This window comes from Lissotriton vulgaris, chromosome 6 (assembly GCF_964263255.1).
Source record: "Lissotriton vulgaris chromosome 6, aLisVul1.2, whole genome shotgun sequence".
Taxonomy (NCBI): Eukaryota; Metazoa; Chordata; class Amphibia; order Caudata; family Salamandridae; genus Lissotriton; species Lissotriton vulgaris.
The window spans coordinates 1,236,490,817-1,236,515,140 of NC_141694.1; the positions used below are offsets into that span (position 1 = coordinate 1,236,490,817).

Sequence of the window (24,324 nt, forward strand, 5' to 3'; positions counted from 1 at the left end):
AATATTTTTTGTATTCTTTTAGTTAATGTAGTATATAATTAATTTAAAAAATATCAAAAGTACATTTAATTTTTTTAACCCTTTCAGTGCTGATGACAACTCCCAGCCGCCATGAGTCATGGTGCTCGTGTGCTGATGACGGCTGGAAGCCGTCATGACCACGCCCGCGATCTGAATGTCGAGCACCGGCGCGAAATTCCAGCCGCGGCCAAGGGGTTCATTTGTTATACATAATTATTTATTTTTTAATTATGTTATTGTTTTATGTGTATAGATGTTTTTATAATTTATAATATTTTTAGATAATTTTAAGTTATTAAAATATTTATTAAAAATGATTATTAAGTATATATATTATATGTATATGTTTAATTAATGTTTTATTAAATTATATATATTACTTATTAATTTTAAACATAAAATATTTTTAACTATGTTTATTTTATTTATAAGTATTATTTAGTTCATTTTACATATTTTTTTAAACTAAAAAAATGATCTTTTTAATATCGATATTTTTTTTCTCGATATTTTTGTACTTACCATGTTGTAAATAGGATATCGATATTCTTGACCCGATATTTTTGTAGGTCGATTTTTTGACCTTCGATATTTTGTCAGAGATTCATCACACACTAGTCGTTTTTCTCTCCGTCAAGGAGCTCTTTCAGGGGTGAGCTGCCAGAAACCAATAGAGACAATTGGACAGTCGAGTTCTTCACCAAAGGCTAGCTTGCTGCTTTTACCGGGGACTCTACTGGGATAACCAGAGAAGTCTCGAACATTGACTTTCTCCTTGTGTCATTCATTTCTTTCATCTCAAAGTCTACTTCATTCCAGTCTTGTGCATCGTCGTCGTCTTCGTGATTCCCTGGCCCCGACAGCAGCGCTTTCCTGTCCTGGCCGTCTCCCATGTGCTTTGCAGCCCTCTCAGCTGTGGTAGTCGCTAATTTGTATGCGATTGGGAATATAATACCTGACATCACAGCACATCCCAATATTGTGTACATGAGTACGGGCAATTCCTCAAATTTACCTTGCAGAAATCCCACAGTGACAGGAATGCCCATCTCTCCTAAGGCTGAACCAATGACGATCAGAGAGGCTGATTTTCCGTTGATTGTGGTGTACTGCTTGGCCCAGGAAATACCACAGGGGAGAGCGGCAGCCATGGAAGCACCATAAACTGCAGTGCCTGCCCAAAACACGATGAGGTTCTGATTGAAAAGCACCATAAGGAGGGAGGACGCTGTGCAGCCTATCAAGCTGAAGAGAATCATTGTGCCGGGATAAATACAAACTGCAAAAAAGATGGCGAGGCCTCGGACTGCAGCAAAGGCTCCCCAAAAGAGGGAATTCAGCTCTGCTGCTTTTGTCTCCTCCATGTGGACGAAGGTAGTAGCATAAGTATATACATAAGAACCATAAGCAACCTCTGCACCTACGTAAAATAAAAAGAAGAGGAACAAGAGGAACATAAGAGGGTTGTGGTACACTGCAGCTTTCTGCTCATCTTCCGATTCGTCCGTTTTCTCACGTTTCTGGATACTTCTTAAAAATAAAATTAACAAAACGAAGGAAACCAACAAAATGTAAGTGCCGATTACAATATAGGGCAACATGGCAATTGAGATTTCGAGTCCATACAGCTCCATGTTTCTGTTGTGAAGGAGTCCGCTTGTATTCTTGTTTTCACTCTCTTGCAAAGATATCAGGTCCAGAGCCATCTTGGAAAGCAATGGAGCAACAACGGAACCTAAAGCAAAACTGAAGTGAATGGCCTGAATATGGGGCCCAGAATTCTTTCCCCAGGTATCCAATATAACGACGTTTCCACCTGCAGAAAAAGAAAAAACATTTACATCAGTGTAACTACCAAGACTCACACTACTGAAACCATTCTAATCAAGCCATCATATTTTAAACCACAAATTGGGCTATTATTTTTGGAAATGAAAAGACACAAATGTGATTTTCTACCTGTCGATGGAAAAAGATTTATAAGTGTGTATTTGGTCAAATACATTTTGCTTATTATTTAATTAGTCTGTAGAATAATGTTTAATAAATAGAAAATAAGTATGAATTTAATGTTTCTTCCTGAAACAGCAGCCTTGCAAGATTTATCGGCCAGATTCATCATGGTCCCGATTTGCGAGTCCTTGATAGCGAATATTAAGGAATCGCTATTAAGGACTCGCAAATCGGGATTCATGTAGGAATCGCAATAGAATTTGCGATTCCTACTGATTCCTTATTTGCGCTTAGCTAATTGCTAATCGCAAATAAGGAATAACTTCTCATTCATTCCTATGGGCCTAAAGGCCCATGGGAATGAATGGGGACTCATTCCTTATTTGCGATTAGCAGTTAGCTAATCGCAAATAAGGAAGCGATTCCAAGGGTGCCAGGGGTGTCTAAAGGACACCCTGTAGCACCCCTGTAATGCAATCTACATTGGTGTTGCGCACACACATGTCCAAAGGACATGTTTGTGTGTAACATGCAACTTAGAAAAATGCTTTTAAAAGCATTTTTCTAAGTTTACGCTATTTACCACGAGGTTTGACCTCGCGGTAAATAGCGGCCAAAAATTGCGATTTTGCAATTATAAAATGGATCATGAATTGCATTTAAGGAATCTCAAATAGAAAGTCCTTAAATGCAATTCCTCGCAAATGTGCGAATTCCTAATTAGCGAATTTTGCATTTGGGATGATGAATCCCAAATGCAAAAATTGCACTCGCAAAGGGCCAGATTCTCAGAATCTGGCTCTTTGCGAGTGCAATTTAGCTTGATGAATAAGCCTGTAAGTCTGGGCAGTGAACTCCGCTCCACTCGCAGAGTTTGTGGAATTTTCTGCACTCCGTGTTACGCGGAGTTCCGAAAAACTCCGATTCGTGTAGCGGAGATTCTTTCCTTGCAAGCGTTTGTCAACGTCAAGTTGCCGAGCGAAGAAAATCTACCTCCCGGACAGATTTTTCCTCGTTTGCAATCGTCAACATTTAGTTGGCAAACACAAGCATGGAAAATCAACCTCCCGGCGAGATTTCTTAATGCGGGCGGTCAGATTTCTCATTGCGAGTGGTCGTGTATGTTCGCGACCACTCGCTTTGAGAAACTATCCGTTCGTGTTGAGAAAGCTGCTCCTCGAGCAAAAATCTACTCGAGCGGCAGAAAGGAAGCAGAGCCAACTTGCGCTTTGCATGGTGCCGTTTGCAATGATTACACAAGCACCTGGCACTGAAAATCACCACAAACTGCATTTATCTAACGCACTCCGCTTCTGGCGGAGCTCCGCGTAGCGTGTCAGAGTTTTCTTTGCACTTCATGGAGTTCCGCGTAACAGAACTCTGAGAATTCCACCCAGGCTTAGCAAGATTTAGAGATACAGGAGAGAGAAGTTGATGGTCAGGCTCAAGAGAAGAGGGTGGACTAAGAACTCTAGCTATTTTTAGAGAGGAAAGCTTCATCAGGACGCATCCGGCAGAGCATTTAGTTTGTTGAGACTTATTTTCTTGTGTCCTTTTGGGCTATATCTTTTTCATTGCGAATAAAATAACACAAATATATCCTAATAGATTGCCATACTCAATCGCGATGATAAATCAGCATCACACAGAATAGTTGTGCCACATTGGGCTGACAAGTGATTTGTTACAAAAACTCATAAACTTATCTACTACTGTATCAATAAGTTCATAGTCCTTATTGAATAAATTAATGGATATGGTCAAGAAAAGCTAATAACAAGAACAAAATCTAAAGAACCAAATGGGAATCACGCTCCTTATCTCTTAGTTGCGGGTATGACGCTCCTGTTGTGCAAACAATCATTATTACACAGATTATAATCATCAGGTGAAGCCTCTGTTTATTTTTGGCTCCTGACAATCTTATGTAAAAACTCTGCTATCTTAATGCTTTCATTGGCAATAGCTTACACAATAGATGTGGCATTGCATTTATGCCTTGGGAGCACTCACACACCCACAGAGACACTCACACCCACATACACCAATACAGCCACTCACACACCCACCCACTCACAGACCCACACAGCCAGTCACATACACACTGACATACCCACTCACAAACCCACATATACACCCACATAACCACTCACACACCCGTACAGCCACTCACACACCCACTCACCAATACAGCTACTCCACAGCCACTCACTTACCCATATAGCTACTCACACCCACTTATTCACGCACTCACTCATGGATACACACAGTCACACAGCCACTTACATAATATATACTTGAAATAGTATCACTCTTTAGTAGCACGCAAGGTATAATAATTTAACTTTTTGTAGTACCTTAGTATAAACGTTTAACACTCAAACTTTTACGAAACACTCACAATCACTGGATGATGTAATCATTGTAACTGGATGATGTCATCAGTGATGTCATATTAGATGTCGTCAGTGATGTCACTGACCGTGTCATAAGTGATGTAATATGTGAGGTCAAAAGAAGTGTATTGCGGGGGTGTAAGTTAGCTCAGGTAACTATAACTGCTGAATTTCTATGGTTTTTTATGAGTGAATCTAAGCATAACGTCCCTGCAACCTCTGTTTTTTTCTGTCACTTTCAAAGTTTAAATTTGTACTTAATTTTTAACTATAACATTCCTGTCCTGTAACCTTTGTTTTTTTCAGTGAATTCATAAAGTGTTTTTAATTCTATTTTGTAACTATACCTTTCCTGTAACCTTTGTTTTTTTTCATTGACTTTCTACAGTTTTAAAAAAGTTATTTCTTTACTGTAACCTTTGAGAGTGGGTGTGTAAGTGGCTGTTTAGGTCAGTGAGTGGGTCTGTGAGTAGCACTATGGGGCGGTGAGTGGATGTGTGAGTGGCTGTGTGAGTGTGTGGGCATTTGCATACTTAGGGTATTTAAAAGGGAGAACCATGAACTCTGCTCTTACCAGGAAATGACAAGAAAGAAAGCACTCATCACAGTCACTACAGATCAGATTGCGCTCTAATACATCAATGATGCATTCACCTGCATTAAGAATTTCATATAGTTATTCAAAGTGTAATACAAGAGGAAGCACACTTGCTTTGCGTTTGCGAAGTCCAAGAAGTTAGGATAATTTGTGCTTTTCTGAAGTGGAGTTTCAACTGGGGCATCTGATATGTTTATATTTGTAAGTGCCTCCAATTGAGGTTTAATTTCTGTGAAATGACCATCAGCGTCAGAATGGAACCTTATCTTTCCAAGAAGAGTCCACAGTTTTGCCGAAAATGTCTACCCAACTGGAGTACTTTCTACTTTCTAGTGGTTAACTAGTAGGTGCTACCTCGCTGGGTAAATGTCTAGTGCATAATCTACACTACATCTGCATAATGGACCAGGAAGTAATGTCTCAAGTGTGATTTTTCCTGCTGCATCTGTATCCACAAATCTCTGATAACATGAATCCTCATCAAGAGAAGATGACGAGACTACAAAGAGGTGAATCTCCACCAACAGGGGTACTTCCTCTTAACTATAAGTCCTTCTTTCTTTGGTGGAGATGACCTCATAGTACTCTAAATCATAAAAACTGCATCAATTATCAGGAAGGGCACTTGGAGGCTTTTGGTAAAGTGTTCATCAATGTGTGAAAAGGAGGGTAGACCTTTGCATACTACTAAGGAAAACGAGGCTGGCCAAACGAGCGGAGCTTGCAGATGATTTTGGGCATTTCTATTCTCAGGATAATTAAAAGGGAGAACCCTGGATTCTGCTCTCATAAGGAGACGATGAGAAGAATAAAAACACTTGTCAGTTACCCCAGATCAGATTGCGTTCCAATAGATCAACAATGCATTCACCACTATTAAGGATTACAGCTTGTTTTCAAAGTGGAAACACACTTGCTTTGTGTTCCCCAAACCCAAGAAGTTAGGATAATTTTTGCTTTAGTGAAGGGGACATTATCCCAGAGGACCCAACCTCTACATCCTGGGTGCTTTGGAGACCACCCAAGGCACCCAGTGTGCAATGTTAGGGACTGCGGGGGGAGACTCAATACCCCTGAGGTCCCTGCCTGCTCCCCACCTCCAGCGAGAGTTGGCATTACTCCAACACACAGGGAGCAGCCAAAAATACTGCTCCCTGTATGCAGGAGCAATTCTTTCATCTGTTTTCCTGCCTGCTGGACAGCATGCCCCCCTCTCCTTTCAATTTGCATGGGCCGGCCCCAGGGAGGTGGCCTAGCACCAGAAATTGTATGAGAGGGAAGCAGCGCAGCCTCCCTCTCTTTTTTGAGTACTTTTGTGCCAAAGGGAGGTAGCGATCCCTAGGGTAAATAGGAACTAAGAGTGGGGTCCGCCACCCCTCTTTTAATTTACAAACCTCGGGACAATGGTGGTCCCCGTGGCCTTTAAAGGCCTGAGTCCCCCTCCTATTATGGAGGTGGTGGACCCTGGGGAATGAACTACACTTGGGGAGGGAGGCTACAATTAAACCATGCCCATGGAACCGGGCTCACCTGGGCGCTGAAAAAAGAACAAGCACAGGAGAATGTGCTTGATTTAAAAAAAAATATTGCAGTAAATAAGCAGATCCTCACGATTTAGCAGCAAAAACCTATTTAAAAAAAGGCTTTTTGCCCCTCGCGGTATTCCTGTTGACCCCAGGACTAGGGGGTCAGGGTATTCTTGCCCTGCCCCCTTTTTTTTATTTTTAACTTTCTTTTTGGGAATTGGTTGATTCCCAGAATGGCTGCCAGCGCTTCCTGGTTGAAGTGCTCTGCACGAGATCGGGAGGATTTGCTGAAAGTTTGTGCCTCTAGATATACAAATTCGTTTTTTTCTTTAAATATCTGAAAAACTACCAAACAGATTTACACCAAATCACAAAAAGGGATCTTTCTGGACCAAGAGGTACGTTTATGCCAAATTTGGTGTAATTCACTCCGGTGGTACGGGCTGTATTCGTGTTCAAAATCCCTGTGAGAATTTGCATGGGAAAAACAAATTTTTTGACCCCCACACTTTTTCTCAGCCCTTACTTGACACATCACAGTCAAACTTTCAGCTGTAGTGAGCGGCAAACTAGTTTAGTGAGGATTCGTAAAAAAAGCTTCTCCTATGGAAACTCGGTCCTAACTAGAACCACCTGGCAACCGTCAGTTGGTTAAAAAAATAAATTAAATGAAAGATTAGAAATATATATATATATATATATGTATATATGTATTCACTAAAAAAAAAGGTGACAGGAATTTTATAGTAAGAAAATAGAATTACAAAAAACCTTAGAAGTTCTTCAAAAAAAACCAAAGGTTACAAGAACTTTATCATTACATTCAGATTTTACGCACACAAAACCACAGAAATTCAGTAGTTATAGTTCTCTCAAGTTACAATAACTTGGTGATATTATCAATGATGTCATAGAAGATGTCATGAGTAATGTCATATGTGGGGTAACTGATAGTGCATGGCAAGGGAATGAGTATAGTTACCTTAGGGAATGAGATATAGTTACTTGAGAGAACTATAACTTTTGAATTTCTATGGTTTTGTGTGTGTAAACTCTGAGCCTAACTATAACCACCCTGTAACCTTTGCTTTTATTTCTGTGAATTTCTAAGGATTTTTAAATTCTATTTCCCAACTATAATGTCCTGTAACTTTAACTTTTCAGTGTATTTGTACGGTTAGTTAATGCTGTTTGAAAACTATAATGTCCTTGTTACCTTTGTTTTTTTCACTTAATTTCTACAGTTTTTAATGCTATTTCCTAACTTTAATGTCCCTGTAACCTGGATGTGTAAGTGGTTATGGGGGGGGGGGGTGTAAATGGGTCTTGGGGAGGGAGGCTGCAGGCACCCTTCCCTTTTCTTTAATAATTAAAACATGCCCCAAGGATCTGGCCCACCTAGGGGCTGAAAAAAGAACAAGCACAGGAGAATGTGCTTGTTTTTTGACAGATGACTGGTGTACTTAATAGGGGTGTGTTGATGGACTGGCCTTTCACTTCTGACCCTGCTTCTAAAATGACAGGTGTGCCTATAAGAGTGTGTGGAGGGACTGGCCTCTCCTTTCAGACACCTTTCTAAGACTGGCCTGTCCGCTCAGACCTCTCTCTTGGATGACAGGTGTGTGGAGTAAGGAGTGGAGAGGGACTGGGCTCTCCTTTCAGACCTCTTTCTCAGATGAAGGGTGTGTATATTAGGGTGTGTAGAGGGACTGGCCTCTCTGCTGAGACCTCTCTCTATAATGATGGGTGTGAGTAGCAGGGTGAGAGGAAGGACTGAGCTCTCCTTTCAGACCACTTTCTCAGATGACAATTGTGTGTAGTAGGGTCTTTGATAAACACCATCTCCAGTAAAATTCTTTTCTACATTAACAAGTGTCTATAGTAGATTGTATTTAAACATCACCTACTAGTTCCTATTTTTCACGATCCCGCAAAAGTCATGCAAGATCGCAAAATGTTTTGAAAATAAGAATGAACTATTTACTCATCACAGTACCTATCTGTAACACACTTCTTCTAAAAAACAAGGACCACAATATACATTCCTAATAATAGAGTGTATTGAGACTCAGCTACTCCTTTTTACTATTCATGACCCCACAAGATCATACAAGTTAGTTAAAACAAAATACATTTATTTTCTTTACAGTAGTTTTCCTTTAGGCATCTCTTCTCTAAATCTAGGGGGACAGCATGCCGTTCTGGTGCCCTCTTATATAACATTTTTTACTTCATTTCCACAGTAAATCAGTAATGGCAGCCATTATATTTCGAACATTCCAACAGACAGCCAGAATGCTTGTTTCCGGTCCAGGGAGGACCTGGCTTGGCAGTTCGGTCTGGACTGTTCCCATGAAGAACAGGATCAAGACATATGGCTGGGCCTAAACTGGGGAGCATGGTGAGCGAAAAAACAATGGATTTAACCCAGATCTTTTGACTGGGGGAGAATGTTTGCATTGTCAGCATTCCGTCCATCGTTTGTTTGCTGTAACACTTTTCGCCCTAAGTGGGATGGGTTTGCCCAGACGTGGGTCCCTTGCTCACTGTGTCACTGGATACAAGCTAGCCTGGCTGAAGAAGGGTGACATACCCTAAAACCAGTCCCTGGATGCTTGTTTCCGGTCCAGGGAGGACATGGCTTGGCAGTTTGTTCTGGACTGTTCCCATGAGGCACAGGGTCAAGACTGATTGGCATATAGCTGTGTCTGAACTGGGTGGCATGGTGAGCAAAAGAACAACGGATTTAACCCAGATCTTATGACTTTGGAAGAATGTTTGCATAGTCAGCATTCCGTCCATCATTTGTTTGCTTTAACACTCAATCAGATAGTTAGCAGTAAATAAAAGAGAAAAGAGGCATGTTAGGTGGAACCACTCTCCAAAGAGGTATACATGAAGTAAAACATGAACCACTATGAAATAGAGCCATCAGATAAAACCTGAGTGGGATTACACACAATCAAAATAACAATTTTGATAAAAACATCTCACAATGAAACAAACAAAAGATAATCTGTACCTTAATGAAAAAGGTGATGTAAGACTGAGTGCTCAACAGCAGCATCTGGTTTCCATGCTGAATCCAAACATTAGTGTTTGGTGAAGATAGGAGCATTCAACCACATTGTCTGGAATCAATACTCCAGCAAACAAGGCTGTGATGTAGCCATCTTTCTGGTTCAGTGTGCAGCAACTTTCTTGAACAGCGGTCTTCCTGCTTTGTCGTGCCAAAAAGCAATAGCTGGTGATACCCAACAAGCTACAACGCCTTTTGAGAGTATGTAGCCCTTTCTGGGAGGTGCTTAAGAGACGAGAAGCTGATCAGATTTTCTGAAAGGATTTGTCCTTTGAATATAGAATTTCAAGCAACATTTGACCTTTAGAGAATGGGAAGCCTTCTAAGCAGCAGAACAAGGGTTCTTAAAGTATGTTGACAAAACTATAGGCTCAATCAGGTGGACAGAAGTCGGAACCTCAAGGATGAATTTTGGGTTTGTTCTCAACAATACTTTATCCTCCTTGAACTGTTGAAAAGGCTCAGTGACAGTAAAGGCCTGAATCTCGCTAACTCTCCTGGCTGACGTCAGGGCCTATAGAAGGGCCGTCTTCCATGAGACATACCTCAGATCCATCTTATGGATAGGTTTGAAAGGTGTTTTCATGTGCTGGGAAAGAACCATATTCTAGCGATGATGTAGCCTGTCACGTGATCGCGTTACTAACCAATCACAACGCAAGCGGTATTAAACACGGAAATGCGCTTGGCGTGCCCATTGTAGGAAACGAATCGGGAAACTTGTAGCCATGAAGAATAGAATTATGGCATATACAGGTCAGTTTGTAAATGGATTTAGATACTATTAGCAACATGAGGTTTAACGTTTGGTGTTTGTTTTTCGTAATGCAGATTGCTAATAGTTTATCAGCTGACGTCATGTAAGTGTTTTCCCTAGCGTTTTCATGTAGGTTTTTTTTGGTGGATACCATTGGTTATAAGGTGTTGTTTAGTATCACAGAACATTGGTGCACTGAACACAGCGGTTTGGTTTCACTTGATACGTGCATTGAGCACTACATAACCACATAATGATATAGTCACATTTGTTACATTTTGTCAGTTATTGCATTAGCTCATATTATGTTTCATTATTAAATCCCTAGTACTGCTCCCTGAAGAAGGCCGCTCTACATGCCCGAAATGCATTGGAGTATGCTTCAGTAATGATGTTTGAACAGTTAAATCACTGAATGAAAAAGAAAATTCTAGGAAATTACGAACAATAAAATAACAAGCATCATCAATTATGAAAAAGTGTGGAATCCTCATTTCTGACAGAGGAGTACGAGTGTGCCTGTGGGGATGCAACTCATGCACTATTAGGAGCACTTTTCTAGTCATTTACCGACGTCCGTGGACTGAGGACGCCACCCATAGAGCACCTGGAACATTCTGTAAACTGAAATCACAACATTGAAATAATAAGGATGTGCACCCGTTTCACTTAAGTGCAAAGAACCATATTCAACAGCCAGGATATTGCAGGAGTTTTATTGGTGTGAAGTCTCCAAAAAGGCTCTTCATGAATTCCTTTACAGTCTAGTGGACCATAGTGAGATTTCCCCAGTCTTTCCGCAGAATCTGGAAATTGCTGCTAAATGCACCTTTATGGAAGAGTGTGCTAAGTGAAGGAGATATGGTAACAGTTGCTCTGGAGAAGAGTGAAAGGGATGAAGATCATTCTTTTTTTAATTTTTTTTTTAGAGTTTTATTATTTTATTGCAAGGAAATACAGCAATACATAACAATTCCATAAACTGATAAACAAAAAAAACAAACGGAAAGAAAACAAGTACAATCTTCGTCAAGTACATAGCATCTTATAACAGAGAAATGAAAATAGATCAGGCAAACGAGTAGCTTAAATCCATTCAGCAATTGGTGCCCACATTTTCTCCACCAGAACTCTTTTTTTAACCCCCTTCAACTTATATATGGCGGATTCAATATTATACATAAATAATAACTTCTCTCGCCACATAGAAAAAGACAGCGGAGCTACACTAATCCATTCTTGGGTAATGCAGGACCTGGCTGCAGCCATACAAATGAATAGAAAATATGAAGTTGGTCTTGGCCTAATAACTATGTGATCAATACCTAGTAAAAGCAGCTCTGCTGTAATCTTAACCTCATGTTTAAGGATAAGAAATAAAAAAAATTCAATGTGTAAGTACAGAATAGAGAGTTTAGGACACGAAAAAAACATATGTAAAGCATCAGCTGAAAATAGACCACATCGGCTGCAGTTCGTACCGGTCGTGGTGCTCCATTTAGCAACTTTGCTGGGAGTGTAGTACAAATTATGGATACACATAAAGTGTTGTGATTTCATCATCCCTGTTATTAAACACTCTGATGCCATTTTAATTGATAACAAGGTATCAACTTCTGGTATACCTAGAGTATTAGCCCATTTCTGCTGACAATGTCCTAAATCGGTACCGTATTCCTGCATTAAACTTATATAGATTGCTCCTATGCGGGGTTTTTTTTGCAAACGTTCTAACAGTGAAACTTTAGATGGGGGAGTAAAAGAATGATTAAGCAAATAGCTTCGTAATTGGAGAAATTTAAAGAAATTTTTCTTCCCAACGCAAATGTGTTCATAAGCTCCTGAAATGACAACATTTGATCATTGCTAAATAAGTCTCCCAAATAGCATATTCCTCTCTGTTGCCATCTATACATAGTTAAATCACAGAAAATTTCTGGTAGCAGACCTTTCGATATGAGGGGGGTATAGAAGTTCAATTTACATAATTTGAGAAGGCAGCCTTCAATATCTTAAATTTAGTTTTTTTTATGATAGCTGGGTTCTACAATCTTCAAAAAGCATATTCGAATTAACGGGAATATCTCCACGCCTCTTACGATTACTAGAGGCACCCGACAAGGATGTCCCTGTTCCCCTTTACTTTTTGCTTTCTACATTGATCCGTTAATTAATCGTTTTCTTTTAGAGCCGAAAATTAAACCTATTGTCCTGGCTAATGTTAATTACCGAGTTTTAGCTTATGCTGACGATATAGTGATAACTACTACCGACGTACAATCAGCTCTACCGGTGATTGATGATATTGCCAGGCAATTTGGATCTTTCTCGGGCTACAAACTCAATCTTGACAAGACACAAATTCTTTGCTCCGGAGATAAACCACCATCCGATATTTCCACTTCCTCAGAGGTTACTTATTTAGGAATTAAGATCTCCCTCCCCATAGAGAAGATACCAGAACGCAATATAAATCCCATAATTACACAGATTAATGCTTCATTACAGCGTCTAGACCACTTACATTTATCACTTTACGGAAGATTCAATATCCTAAAAATGTTGGTCCTACCAAAAATCCTATATATGTACCGTACAATACCACTAGAATTTCAACCGCTCAGTTTTAAAAATTTAGAAAGAACTACCTTTCGGTTTTTATGGGGGTATAAACGCCATAGGAAATCTTCGAAGAAAATGATACTGAGCAATGAGTGTGGTGGATGGAATGTTCCTTATTTTCTTCTGTATTATCTAGGTGCAAAGTTAAGGATGAAGATCATTCTTGATGCACAACCATTTCACCACATGATTTATTTGTGGAAAACTCCTGACTGTTCCTGGATAAATTTGCATTCTGTTTGTATAGCACGAGATCCAAACTCATGGTCATGAGGTGCCTTGCAGATAAATTGAGATACTTTATTTGTGGGTGCAATATCTGGCTGTAGCTCATGGAGATCAGGTTGACCGCCATCTGGAATTGGTTGGGTTGACACACAGACATTGGGAGAAGTTCCCTGTACCAATACTGTCTCGGCCATGCCTGGTTACGAGAATGAGATGACATGGCTTTCTCTTCAACTTGCGCATCACCAATGGAATGAGAAGGAAGGGAAGAAACGCATCTGTATCTGAAAAGCATTCCCCCCAAGAACCTCTCTGAGGGAACCTGCTTGCAAACGTGTCACATTTCTTGTTGAATACATTTGCAAACAGGTCTACGTTTGGGGGTACCCATTTCATAAAAACCTGAGAAAAGTGTTTGTGATCTATTTCCCATTTGTGGCATTGACGGATTGTCCTGCTGAAATAATTCATCTGTACATTAGCTATGCTGGGGACATATTCGATGTGCAGCAAGATACAGTGTTTTAGTAACCACTTCCAGATTTGAGACTACAGGTTTTTTGATCTCATTTCCCTTTTTGGGTTTGAGACTACAGGTGTTTTGATCTCATTTCCCTTTTTGGTGAGATAAAACATAGTTGGGGTATTGTCAGTTTTCAGCAGGACAGATGATCTGCAAATTCTAGGCAGAAACGATTGGAGTTCTTGGAATATGGCCACCAGTTCTAGAAAGTTGATGTGCATCTGTGCTCTTGGATTGACCGCTTTCTGTGGATTACTAGCTCTTGGAGATGCACTCCCCAGCCATCCAAGGAAGCTTCCGTTGTCATTATGAAACTTGGTTGTGCTGCCACGAAAGAGAGACCTGGAGATATATTGCCCTCCTTTCCTCGCCATGATAAAGCTTGCTTCATCATAGGGGTGATGTCAATGACAACTTTGATCAAGCCATGCATCTGAATCCACTGGGCATTCAGCTGCTCCTGTAGGTGACAGCTTGGAATTAATGGGACGCATGAGGAAAGCATCCTCAATATTGATTTGCACATCTTCACTGGAGGGGATGTTCTTTTTTTAAGGGAAGTGGGTGTCTGTATTATTCTTTGCACTCTTTCTGTGGTTGGTTAAGCTTTGGCGACCGTGGTGTCCAGATTGACCCCAAGAAACACCAATGATAGGGTTGGAATGAGAGATGACTTTTCCGTATTTAGTTGGAGTCCAAGAGACTTGAATAGCAACCGACAAGCCAAGGTAGATTCTTTGGTAGGCGGGAATGGGGATCCCTTGACCAACCAATCGTCCAGGTAGGGGAATACCTGGTGCCCATGTCTTCTCAAGAAAGCAGCAACTGGCGCCATGCACTTTGAATTGATAGTGGCATCCTGTCACCTTGAACCTCGGGAACAGACAATGATTTACGTCAATGGGAATGTGAAAGTATGCATCTTACAGATCGAGAGACAGCATAAAATCCCCTCTGTTGACAATTAGCAGTATCTCTTGCAAAGACATTATTCTGAAGTGTTGCTTCTTTATGTACTCGTCCAGCTGCCTGAGATCCATGACCTGTCTCCATTTCCTGTACTTTTTCGTTATGAGGAGGAAGTTGGAATATAAACCTTGCCATGCTCCTGGAAGGGAACTTCCTCTACAGCTCCGTTCAAGAAATGCACAGAAATCTCCTGTTTTAGGGGAGAGAGGTGTTGATGTGCTCTCTTACAGTAAGGATGACAGCAGTGCTTTTGAACAAATTCCAGGGTATGACCCTGATGTATTATGTCCAACATCTAAAAAGAGGAGGTGATGGTTAGAAGGTTGACTGTGGTGGTTCGAGGTGAATAGCGTCGGAGAAACGTCACTGTCATCTTAAAGTAACTTGGACTTTTACCCCAGAGGCGACTGAACATGCTGTCTAGAGTATACCGTGTTGGAGGCTCTGTATTACTGTTGTTGGCTGGTGTCTGTGGGTCGATATCCTTATTGTGTGTACAGCTGATACCTGTACAACTGGTAAGAGGATCTCTGTATGTATTGACCTCTTCCTCCATGAAAGGACTGGAAATGCCTTGCTGCAGCATTCCGAGAGAGCGCACTGTGTCCATGTCAGACTTGATGGCCTGAAAGGTATCATCCATATGCCTGCTGAATAAGTTCTCTCTATCAAAGGGCATATCCAAGATCTTAGCTTGGACTTCAGGGCAGAACAAGGTGGCCTTTAACCAGCCTTGTCGGCGCAGAACTGCCCTGCCCGCCATCTGTCTAAAAACAGTGGAAGACATGTCGATCGACAAATCAATAACCTCAGATGACGCCATGGCACCCGCTTGCAGAATTTCTTTTGCCCCCTTCTTGTCGTCTGGATGGTGATTGAAGAGAAATGCAAGAGCGGACCACATTTGGTGGCCATAGTGACCCAGAATAGCCAATGCATTTGACACACTAATAGAGGTGGCTGCCTTTGATGCAAAGTGTTTGCCAATGTTGTCGAGCCTTCTGCCTTCCTTATCTGGTGGAGATGAACAAGGGGCAGAAAGATTTCTGGAGCATCGCTGTGCCTCTTTCATAACCACTGAATCTGGGTGTGGAGATGTATCAATCAGGCAAGTGAAGAGTAAGAGTGTTGTGTTGCTTACTTCTGCACTGCTCCTTTAACCACACACATTCTTTCCTATGTCATTACTGATTGTAGAACCTTGCATATGTCATCTTGATGTGCATCCTTTGTAAGTGTCAGTTATCCATTGATGCTGATCTATGCTGGATGAATTGTACTGTGCTCTTCGAATAAACTAACTTCTACCTTAACCAACCTTGGATTCATCTTCATTTCACTGGCGACGGGATTCGAAGAGCAGAACCCACGTGGATACCTGATCTAAATTGGGAATTTTACCTGAGTTCCTCGTTTTTCTAAGAAGGACATTATTCTACTTTGGACTTGGTAACTATACTATAGACTTCATTTACCTTTGGATTAAGCTTATACTCTGGCTTATCATTAACTTTGAGCGTTTTAACTTTAAATACAGCGTTTTTGCGAATTGGGAAACAAGAACTTTAAATTTACCTTCTCTTAAAGAAAATTAACCTTCGTCAACCTAATGACATCGTGTTAATGAAGCTGATAACTTAAAGAAAATACGGTGACAATTGTTTTAGACTTGCCATTGAGAAGTGTTTTAACTCGTATAAGCGTTACCGCTATTCTATACGTTTTCCCAAACGCATTCATCTCGCTCCAGCGCTCGCGCTAATTCTAAATATAAACAATTCCTAATGACGAAATTGCTCCAGCGCTCATAACTTTTACAAAGGTAAACAATTCCATCAACGAACCTCTTTGCTCCACGGCGTTCCCTCATTGATGCTGCATCGTGCCGCTGTGAATTCTGGGAAGTTACGTGTGACGTCACACGCTACAGCGTAACGGCGGCCATCTTAATAAAACTTGAAGGCGCGTACACCGCTGTTGCAGGTTTCCATGACAACGTCAAGTAACGACGTGAAACAAACAGGAACGGAGCGACGAAATTAATTACTTTGACAGCGGGTTACCTTTACGGTGATTCGCACACCTTGTCCTACCGGATCTTCGTGCAACTCGCAAAGGAAAAAAAAAAGAGTTAAAACAATTCAACAGCGTGTCACAAGTAACAGTGATTCGCACACTTTTCCTACCTTCAAGCGAGTTATCGTCCACGGTGATTCGCACACCTTGTTAATTTGAGTATTTTATTGATTACAGTACAATTTAGTCTGCTGATTTACAGTACATTTTATTGCATAAATTTCATTTTAATTGTGTTTTAGCACAGTTAGTGATAGATTAAGCATTTAATCCAGCATTTTTCTCCATCTAGTTTCTTTTAATTGTTGTAGCAGTAGGTTAATTTAGGATGACTCAACCTAACTACAATATTAGTCCTCCTCAGGCATTTTGGGTTTCTGGTAATGAGCCACCCCTTAAGTGGTTGGAATGGAAGCCTTATTTTTGTAATTACATTGATGCATTAGATGAGGATGGAAAAATGTCTCATGCTCAAAAAAAGAGACTTCTTCTTCATTCTTTAGGTCCTGTTGGACTAAAAGTTTATGAAACTATGACTAAACCCTCCTTTCCTGGCGATTTAAATGTTTATATGTTAGCACTATTACATTTAGACACTTATTTCGCTCCTAAGGTGTGTATTGGCGTAACAAGGTATAAATTTTTCTCTAGGAAACAGACTAAAGAAGAAAATATTGATCATTTTTTAGCTGATTTGAAGAAATTATCCTTGGATTGCAAATTTGGTGTTATACAAGAAGAGTTAATTAGAGACCAAATCGTTATGCATTCGTACAATACCTCCATACAGGATAGGTTATGGATTAATGGGGACTCTCCTCTTGATGATATTCTTGCCATCGCACGCAAGGCAGAAATGTCTGGCAGATGCGCTAATGTGATAAAGAATGATAACTGTGCAATGTCTAATGATGTAGTTTGTAAAATTAACGCCACGGACAGGAAAAAACATAACTATAGTCCTAGGCAGTCTTTTGGTTCTAACAACAAATTTTCTAAACATCCTCAGTTTTCCTCAAATGTTAAACTTAAATGTTATAGATGCAACAGTTTAGACCATTTGGCTGACTTTAAAGGATGTCCTGGGTTGAAAACCAAATGTTCTAGCTGTGGATTGAAAGGTCATTTGACGAAAGCATGTAATAGAAAAAAGAGAAGCAAAGTAAATTTCGTGAATGATAATGATGAGGAAGAGAATTTTGAAAATGATGTGGAAGATAATCTAGTGATGAATGTCCATGATAAGTTGGTTTTAAGAATAAGAGATGAAGACATGGTTAACAAGCCTATTTGTACAATGAGTATTGGGGGTGTAATTGTAAAAATTTATGCCGATTCGGGCTCACCTTATACCATTGTTAATGAAGATATGTGGAAGTCTTCATTTATTCAACATGTGGGGGAGAAATTATTACCATCAGATATCCACCCGGAAGGTTATTTAGGAGACCCAATTTCCATTTTGGGTTTTCGTTGGTTTGTTTTCAGGTTCAAAGACAGGGAATGTAGAGGGAAACTGTACATTTCAAAGAAAGGACCACCTGTTTTAGGGTGGTTCGACCAAAAACAACTCCACATTATATTGGATCCTAATAGTAAAGAACAAGTTTTAGTAGTTGATGACTGTTCTATAGTTACAGATAGCATTTTAAAGAAATTTCCAAAGGTTTTTAGTAAAACCTTGGGGAATTTAGTTGGTTTTGAACATAAAATCATACTAAAGGATGATGCCTGTCCAAAGGTACACAAGTGTAGGAACGTACCTATCTTAGTGAGAGATGAAGTCAGTAAAGAACTGGATAAACTTGTGTCTACTGACATCATAGAACCTATTGAGGCGAGTGAATGGGTTTCGCCAATTGTCGTCGCAAGACGGAGCAACGGCAAAATCAGGTTGTGTGTAGACCTAAGGTATTTAAACAACAACATCGTGGTTGATAAATTCCCACTTCCCAAAATCAATGAGATGGTCTCTAGTGTTGGTAATGCCCAGTGGTTCTCTACCATAGACCTATCATCTGCATACCACCAGATCTCCTTGTGCCCCGATTCAATGAAGTTTACGTCCTTTGTGACGCCTTTTGGGTGCTTTCGTTATAAACGCATGCCGTTTGGCTTAGCTTCAGCGGCTGCTGTTTTTCAACGGCTTATGTACCAATTATTCAAGGGAGAAAAAGGTGTCAGATATTTTCAAGACGATATTCTGGTCTTTGGGGACGATGAGAATGAGCATTTATCGAGGCTACATAAGGTTTTGAATATTCTTGAGAGCAAGGGTCTTACAGTTGAACATTCCAAATGTAAATTTGCTCAAAAAAGTGTAACTTATTTAGGACATATTATTGACGCTGAAGGGGTTAAACCCAAACCCTCTTTGGTTTCTGCAATCTCCGAGGCTCCTATTCCTGCAAGTAAAGAGGACATCAAGTCGTTCTTAGGAATGGCTGAGTTTTGCTCAAAATATGTTCCTAATTTTGCGAGTGTCTCATACAACATTCGGCAACTTTTAAAAAAGGGTGTGAAATTCGAATGGTCAAAGTCCTGTGATGAAGATTTCTTGAATATTAAGAATGCTATTGCCCAGACCACTGCCTTGCATAGTTTTGATCCATCTTTTGAGAATGTAATTACCACAGATGCAAGTAACAAAGGTTTGGGAGCAGTTTTGGTACAAATTGATGAGAAAGGAAAGGAAAATATAATAGCCTATGCCTCTAGATCCCTTTCTCCTTGTGAAGAGAAGTACCCTATAATAGAAAGGGAGGCTTTAGCTTGTGCCTGGGCACTTGAGCATTTCAAGTCTTTTATATGGGGAAAAATGTGTTTGTTAAGAAGTGACCACAAACCTTTAGTAAAGATCTTGACTACCGAAGGAGTTATCAACGCTTCTGCTCGCCTAGCTAGGATTTCTATGAGGTTACAGAATTTCATATACAAAATCATTTATGTACCAGGTAAAAGCAACGTTCTGGCTGATTTTCTGTCAAGAATGCCTGTAATGTTAGAGGAAGTGGATAATAATGAGTGGAATGAATTGCAAATTGCATATGTTCATGATGAAGGTCTGTCAGCCTTTAGCAAGGAAGAGTGGAACAAGGACTATCTTGCTGATGAATGTTTGCAGAAAGTTATCTCTTTCACCATTGAGGGTTGGCCAGATAAAAAAGATGTTCTTGATGATAATTTAAAGCCTTTTTGGGAGATTAGGTCTGAACTCTCTGTTTCTCATGACACCTTATTAAGGGGTGAAAGAATCATTCCCCCTAATGGGTTGCGGGAAGGAATCATTGAACTTTGCCATGAAGGTCACCCTGGAATTGTTAGATCCAAATCCTTAGTAAAGAATTTATTCTGGTGGCCGGGTTGTGATTCTCATATAGAAAAAACTGTTAGAGATTGTACCATTTGTGCTTCTGCTGACAAAACTTTGCGTACCTTCCGTCCTCCTATGTTGGAGTGTTCTCCTCCAGAATCTACTTGGGAATCGGTTTCAGTAGACATTATGGGTCCTATTCAGGATCAGGATGGTTCTCAGAGGTATTTAATTGTGATCATTGATTTGTTTTCTAAATGGCCTGTGGTCAAAGTTGTAGAAAGAGCTGATACTGATTCAGTTCTAAGTTTTCTGGATGAAACTTTTGTCACTGAAGGCATTCCTTCTTGCATTCTCACCGATAATGGTGTTCAATTTTTGTCTGTTAAGGCAAAAAGGTATTTTAGCAAACTTGGTATTAGACATAGGACAACGTCACTTTACAATCCTAGTGGCAATGGTGTTGTGGAGCGTTTTAATAGGGTTTTGAAGAACACTATTCAACTTTCTATCAGTAACAATCTAGATTGGCAAACTCAAGTTGGGAAAGTTGTTTGGAACTATCGTATTACTGTGAATGACTCTACAGGTATTTCTCCTTTTGTTTTGATGAAGGGTAGGAACCCACGTTCAAAAACCATTCCCACTTGGTTATTTTCAGGTGAAATTGATCCTTACTCAAAAGATTTAGTTAAGGCGCGGTTAGTTCAAGTCCACGATAAAAGTAAAAGATATCATGATTTGAGGCATGGATCAAAGGAGGTGATTATAAATGTTGGTGACTGGGTCAGAATTAAAAAACCTTTCAAGGTACAGAAGGGTGAGTCTTCTTTTTCTGAACCCTTCCAAGTTTTGGAAGTTTTGAAAAATTCCGTTAAACTTAGTAATGGGAAGGTTTGGAACTTAAGTAGAATTGCCAGATGCAATCCTGGTTCTTCCTCTAAGGTTGATGTTCCCAATCAAGTGTGGAAACCTGAAGATTTGGAGGTTGATGACTCTAATAATGATTTGGATTCCTTCCATGGTTCTGGAGTTGTTAGCTGCCCCAGTTCGTGTGAAGTTCCAGATCATAGTTTGGTTGTCACTGGAAGCAATAACTCAGATTCTCCTTGCACTATTTCTGTGGAGTCAATTGCCACTCCTAGGGAGGATTGTTTGGTTTCTGGTGAAGAGTCTTCTCTCCGCCATTCCTCAAGGAAGAGGGTGGTTCCTTCGTGGCTTAAAGATTATATCACTAGTAACAGTTAAAGATTATATCAGATTGTATCACTTGTAACATTTAAGGTTTTATCACAAATTTAGTTAGTGTTTGCTGTAGTTGTTCTTTTTTCCATTATATGTTTTTCTTTCTTTCCTTTTCTTTTTCCTTTTATTATAGAAAGGGGGATGTGTTGTGTTGCTTACTTCTGCACTGCTCCTTTAACCACACACATTCTTTCCTATGTCATTACTGATTGTAGAACCTTGCATATGTCATCTTGATGTGCATCCTTTGTAAGTGTCAGTTATCCATTGATGCTGATCTATGCTGGATGAATTGTACTGTGCTCTTCGAATAAACTAACTTCTACCTTAACCAACCTTGGATTCATCTTCATTTCAAAGAGGCCTAATATTTTTTGTCCATCTGAAGAACCACAGCGGTAACTGAAGCTGGGTTCTTCATTAACTTTAAGCCTTCTTCAAATATATAAGGGGGTAGATCTTAAAGATTTCGTTGTCAAGTTCTAAAACTTGTACGGAAAATATTCTGTTTGCTTGATTGGGAGAGGCAGATCGAATCTCTTGGATGCACATTCCAGTAACTCAAGAAAAATTCCAATATCCTCAGGCGAACTCGCTGGTGAAAGGGAAGGTGAAGGTGATGATGGAGCAACATAGTCATTCCACTCCCAACCTGATGTATTTGGGTCTTGAAGCAATTCTTCCTCAAGCTGATCATCTGGATCGCTGTGTATGCAATCATCTCTGATGGTGATGGTAGTAAGTATAGATCTGACCTCTTGTGTAAGAATGGGCGTAGGACTTGTAGGCAAAGATGCTGTAGCAGGTGCCTCTGTGCAACCAAGAGTGAGAGGGATTGGCACATGTGTTTCAGGAAAGCGTTTATAATAATCAATTAGCATCTGCTACCAACCTACCTCTCCCCTCCTGAGGCGGAAGCCGGGAGGTCTCCTTACTTTTCTTTTGGCTGTGAAACTCTGCTCGTGTAATTTTAATATTGCCATTTTTATTGTGTGCCTTTTGCAGCTCGTGCTCGCGCTTGTGTTAGAAGCGTGTAGGAGCACAGCGCTGCCTGCCACTTGATCTCCCAGCGCTTGTAAGCGCTTCGCTTTCCCCCCTTCCCTTGCCTGGGACTCTGAGACCGCCCTCGGCAGAGTATTGACGCCGAGGGCTGGGATCTCATTTTGGCCGCCATCTTGGGGGTAGGACTATTCACCCTCGCGCTCTAGCAGCGCTACAAAAAGCTCACCTCCTCCTCCGCGCAGCGGACGCGATCAGCGGGCGCGCCGGAGTCGTGCCAGAGTCCGCCCGTCTGCGCCCGTCAGCGTCCCGGAGGCGTTTGGCGTGGCAGGTACTTCTGGCCACTATGCTTTCTTACTCCGCTCAGGAGCTCCTTTCGCTGCGCAATTGGAATGTGTCGTGTCTGCCAGTTTTTCCAGGCCGATATAGGGGTAAGCACAAGTGCCCTGTTTGTCTCTGGCACCCTGTCCGCACCCTCTCTTCCCCTGTTTCTGTTAAGGAGAGTGGCTCCAAACATCACTGCCTACTCCTCAATACGAGGTCGCTGCATCGTCACACTCAAGAGATCTTTGATCTCCTGTCAACGACTAGTCCCACCTGTTTGATGCTCACGGAGACATGGACCAATGATTCCTCCCTTCCGGACATTGTGGCTGCCATTCCCACTGATTATACCATCCATCGACAGGATAGAGACAAGGGCAGGGGAGGTGGAGTTGCCTTGGTTGTGAAGAACTCTCTTTCGTGCACGGTCACGCATACTCACACTATCGAAGGGGCTGACTCATTAGCTTTTACCATCTCCCTATCGCCGCAACAAGCACTGAAGGGCCTGATCGTCTACAGATCTCCGGGCCCAGTGGGTTCCTTCCTTGATGATCTCCAACAGGTCATGTCGGTCCTTGTCCTGAGATCGGAGCAATGCTTACTTGCGGGAGATTTTAATTTCCATATGGACGACCACAATGACCAAAATGCCATCAAACTGTTAGATCTCGCATCCACCCTGGGTCTTTCCCCCTATCTCTCTGGTCCGACCCACGATAAAGGCCATACACTTGATCAGGTTTTTTCCACCATACCTATCATGAATGTAACACTTCTGCCAATCGTCTGGTCTGACCATTTCCTTGCCCATTTTGAAATACCTTCTACCTTGGCTTCCCCGGCTAGCGCCACGAGACAGCAGGGCAGCAGTTATAGGGCACTTCATCGGGTGACCCCAGATATGCTCACACATGCTCTGGTTGATCACCCTGTGGCTTGTACTGGGGACCTGGAGAAAGATCTGGAGAGCCTGCAATCCTGGCTTCTTGCCAGATTAAATGAGCTCGCTCCCTTACAGTCACCCAGGTCCGCTGCTCGACGGGTTTCTGCCCCCTGGTTCACGGAGGAATTAGCCCATGCCCGTAGGCAATGTAAAGTGGCGGAGCGGGCTTGGAGAGTCCAGTATGAGCCCGAGGCCAAACAACGGTATAAAACCATGATGAAGTCATACCATGAACTAGTCCTTCAGAGCAAGAAACGGTATCTTGCCAAAAGGATTGACGATGCTGCCAATTCCTGCAAGGAGATCTTCTCAATCGTGCGCGAATTCACTAGCCCCCGGTCCATCTCCACTCAGGGTGCCCCAGCGGAGACCTGGGCCAACACTATTGCCAATTTCTTTACCACCAAAATTAGGCAAATCCAGGTTTCATTTCCGCTGAGAGCCCCAGATGATGTGTCTGCGGTGCCGATCGAGACAGCTTCTCTGTCTCCCTCAGGCCCAGCTCTGCTTGATTTTCCTCCCCTCTCGGTTGCCACATCTTTAGCCTTGATGAGGAACCTTAAGTCGGGCTCACCATTAGATCCGTGCCCGGCAAAATTTCTGGCAATAATGGCAGATGCCATCAACCCCATAGCCAATCCCATCCTTAATTTATCCCTGAGCGAGGGCTTTCTGCCCCAGACCTGGAAGCAAGCCATGGTCATCCCTCTGATTAAGAAGCCCAATCTTGACCCAGAGGCACCCTCCAA

At 41.3% G+C, this 24,324-nt stretch overlaps 1 protein-coding gene across 1 annotated transcript in view; it reads right to left on the reverse strand.

Moving 5' to 3' along the window:
- Nucleotides 1-566: 566 nt before the first annotated feature.
- SLC60A2 (solute carrier family 60 member 2) overlaps nt 567-24,324 on the reverse strand; it is a 413,461-nt gene continuing 389,703 nt past the window's right edge. The window contains exon 4 of the mRNA XM_086925386.1: nt 567-1,837. Within this exon, the coding sequence (XP_086781512.1) occupies nt 729-1,837 (1,109 nt within the window). The 3' untranslated portion in view covers nt 567-728. The remainder of the gene's footprint in view (nt 1,838-24,324) is intronic.